Below are 4242 nucleotides of genomic sequence, written 5' to 3' on the forward strand. Positions count from 1 at the left end.
GCAATCTTCAATCTTCTTTTGTGTTCAACATAAGAAAGCAACTCGTACAGGTTTGGAACGACATGAGGGTGAGTAAATGATGACAGAATTTGCAGAATTGCTGCTGCTGGTGTCTAAACTGTCAAACAGCTTCCTGAAACAGACTGTAATGAGTGCAGTGTGGCACTGCAAACCCCCTGTTGATTGTGCACAGTTGAGTTTGAAATAATTTAGCCTCTGTGCTGCTTCTGTTGGCAGTCGCATTAGAATGCTGCTAATGGCTTTGTATACAAGTATAATATATAATTATCGTTATCGAATTATCGCCCAGCCCTACTTTGAAGTGCTTAAAATGAAGCCGCATTTGGGTTAATGTTCCATTTTAGATTTGTTCATTTAAAAATTGCAAGCACACAGATTCAAGTGATGCCTCCCAAACTGCTTGATGCAGTAGGGACAACACAATCAGTGTTTCCATTAAAACTCATGTGGGTTACATCAAGAAAAATATAATATCATTATAAAAACCCTGAATCTGTGTTCTACAATACTAGTGTGGCATCAAACTAAGCTATTGGTGTCTCTTTTCACGCTCTACTGTGTGTGCTGATGGTTTAATCCAGTAATTCAGTGAGTAGATGGGGTTGACAAACAGACGTCAATGATCAGGACTGCAGCACATTATTTATCATTTTAAGAGCCCTGCTGAACTGTGTAAACATGATCTGTGTGCTTTATGTGCGCTCGTGACCTGAGATCAGTTATAATCACACATCTAGTCATCTCCTTAATCTCTCTCTCTCCACACACACACATACTCACAGAAAGAGAGTATGCCTGCTGGTTTTGACAGCTGATCTCTCCATTTCTCTTTCCTGCTCAGATTTTCCACGAAGTGACACAAGGGATAGACCCACTGGAGCAGCAGCGCTTTTATGAAGTGTTTTATTACCAGCTTCAGCTTTATTAAAGCATTACTGTGACAACTGAAGTGTTACATAGTGCTTTGCAAAGTATTAACCATTTCTCTTGGTTTTCTGAATGACAAATCTCTGATATATCGTATTGATATTTTTACACACTTAAGCTGTTTTATCATAATTAGTTTTATAATTATAAAACATTTAAAAATACATTAAAATATGTTTTACATATACAATATTCTAATCAAAATACTGAAAGTATTCATTCTGTGCCATTTTTTAATGTAAAGTTGTAAGTTGTAACATTTTACAAAAAGGCTAATTTTGCTAACAGTAGTTAATGCATTAGGTATCATTAACTAACAATGAACAAGCATTTAGTTAAGTTAAATATTAATGTGAATTATCAAGAGTATATTCATAAACTAACACAAATAAATGCATTGTTGTATTGTTCATTTGTAGTTAATAATAACATAATCAATTAATTAACTAATGTTAACAAGTTGAACTTAAGCAATAACTAGTGTTTGTGGTCACTACCATGTTGAAATGCTTCAAACTCCAAGTTTATTAGTGGACAGAGGATTCCTCATATTTTGCACCATCCATTCTTCCTTCTGTTTTAATAAAATGGCTAGTGCCCAAAGCATGAAACTACCATCACCATAATTCACTGTAGATATAGTGTTTTGTGGTCTGTATTAGATATTAGATTTTTCACCAAGTAAATCGTATTGAATTTCAGTTAAAAAGCTATATCTTGGTTTCTACTGACCACAAAGTATCTTTCCTACATCACAAATGGGTCAATATTATGTTTTTTGGCAAAACCCTGATATGTTTTCACATCGTTTTTCTTGACTAATGGCTTCTTTTTGGCCACCCATAGATTCTTTCCTTATGAAACATTTCATAATTACTCTTCTTAGAAATGCTCTTTAGCTTATTTTCACAGCAGTTCTTCAGATTTACAGTCTAAATAATGATCCTTTAACTGTGGGGTTATTATCCACATAGAGTATTGGCTAGTTTAATGATCATTTAATGTTATTTAAATGCACAGGTAGAGGACAATTGAACAGCAAATATGCCCCCATTAGAGCAACTGTCATTTGTGCTTCTGTAAAATGAAAATGTTTGCTTACTCTCATGGACAATGCACTCACCACTTCATACACAACTGACAATCACTCATCTCATCTCTATGATAACTTAAAATGATCTTCTCCTAACATACACACTAGTCTAGTCTGTGTGTATGTATAACACATGGATTTGATTATGCCTCATGTTTTACAGGGAAAGGTTAATAAGAAGATTTTCAAACTCAGAATGACGTATTTCAGACAAGATGGAAAGTACAAATCTGCCAATCCCTAAGGAGGCATACAGAGAAATTGTATTACAAAATGTCAACTGTCAATCCATTCATAATGCCCATGAATTAGATGAGAAATCCCTGCACCACATTAGAATTACTCTATGGCAAACTGAGATGTGATGGTTGCTATGGAGATATAATATTTTGTGAACAGCTGCCCCACAGCTTTCCATTTTTTTGTGCGACAAGACAAACAGCATGTGAAGCATACTTGTGAAGTGTGTGCAGTCTGTATGCCTCTGGTCCAGAGTCTAGTAAAATGTCAACAGTCTACATAGCCAGCTACCTACTAAGACAGCATCCTAACAGAAAAGACACCTTAAAAGTGGCTGAAATAATCTAAATAAATAAAATGTATTTCTAATCGATATTTACTCAACTCTGTCTTCCATCTTGGGTTATTTCCACTAAGCTCATTGCAAAAAAATTAGCAAATCAAAGTATCTTGTAAGGCAGCATAATGTTTCTGCCTATTGTTTGGAACAGACTTTACATCATTGGGAGCATGAAATGCATAAAAATGTATTTTTGGTAAACAGCTCAAAATGGTTTAAAACACATCCTGTATAAGGGGGAGGGAGTGGTATATCTTTTACCTGGGTGTCCGTGCAGTGGTGAATGGGGGCGAGGCAGAGTAGGAGAGGTGCTGGATGTCACTATCAAACTCTTTCTGTTGCTGGTCCGACAGCTGTAGAAAAGAACCAAAAACAAAATTCAGGGTGATTATTTGTCTCATACATTTATGCATAATGACTAAATAAATGGCGCAAAAACAATTAAGATGATGATTTTTAGATTGAGCCAAATGTAAAAACAGGTCAGAGTTAAGACATTGTAATATACTGAATCTGAGAGTATGCCCATTCAGAAAGATTACAGACAGCAAAGTACGAAAGAACATCACCTCTAAATGGCAGTGGAGTCAGATGATCATTGTCTAATTCAGGTCACACAAACCTGTCTCATTTTATGAGGCTGAAAGTGCACAGTAATATCTGCTCTCTTTTCTTCTGGCTTAAATGCTAAAAGCCTCCAGCTCAAGCTGACAGGGGGAAAAACGGCCACCTAAAGCTCAGCTCAAATGAACCTTGAGACTTCCAGCTAGGACAATACAGCCTCACGCTCCATTGCAGAGAGGAGAGATGACCGGCTGAGCTTTAAGAATTGCAAGACGGAGAGCAGTGTAGTGAAAAGTAAGGGATGAGTGCTCCTTAATTCAATGTGAGCAAAATATTGACATACACGCACACATAGCTGAGCAATCAGAAAGGCAAGCTGCAGCCTTTACAAGACATCACGCCACTGCTGAATCTACAATCTACACCATGACAAAATAAATTATATTTCACCAGAGTTTTGAGCATCTGAATTAACATAAAAAGCCTGTGTTCCATAGAATATATATAATCCATAGACATCAAAATACAAGACTATGTCTTTATTCGGCAATATCTTAAGTGACTAAACTCAAAAACAAACAAAAACTCAATAAAAAAAGAACAGCTCACAAATATCAGTTGGAATCAACTGTATGATCTTTCACCGAATAAATTCACAGAATCAGTCAGAATAGTTACTGAATGGCAAGTCATTACTTTCAGTCATGTCAGACTTGAAATGAAACAAGAACTGTTTTGTGTAGTTAGGGTTGTAAAACTTAAATCAGTAGCATTACTAACTATTTATTACACAAATGTGAATGTTTTTGGAGTTACAACTCTTCAACGTATTATATAATAATAATAATAATAATAATAAACTTTATTTTATAAAGAGTCTTTTAAAGTAGCTTCTCAAAGTGCTCTACACCATTGTTTCCCAACCGGGGTGCCGTCTGTCGAGAGCAGGGGTGCCGTGTAAATAGGGATATGCCGGTATCAAATTTTCATGTTGTGATTAATTGCTAATGCTTTTATCAAGGTATGAGGTATTATCAAGATGTTGAAATTTAGTTTT

At 35.7% G+C, this 4242-nt stretch overlaps 1 protein-coding gene across 1 annotated transcript in view; it reads right to left on the minus strand.

Annotated features, from left to right (window-relative positions):
• The window catches only part of LOC107717134 (microtubule-associated serine/threonine-protein kinase 2-like), a 133141-nt gene that overhangs the window by 29783 nt on the left and 99116 nt on the right, over positions 1-4242 (minus strand). Inside the window, exon 5 of the mRNA XM_016523800.1 lies at positions 2883-2974. Within this exon, the coding sequence (XP_016379286.1) occupies positions 2883-2974 (92 nt within the window). The remainder of the gene's footprint in view (positions 1-2882; positions 2975-4242) is intronic.

Source organism: Sinocyclocheilus rhinocerous, unplaced genomic scaffold, assembly GCF_001515625.1.
Source record: "Sinocyclocheilus rhinocerous isolate Xijiao unplaced genomic scaffold, SAMN03320098_v1.1 scaffold690, whole genome shotgun sequence".
Taxonomy (NCBI): Eukaryota; Metazoa; Chordata; class Actinopteri; order Cypriniformes; family Cyprinidae; genus Sinocyclocheilus; species Sinocyclocheilus rhinocerous.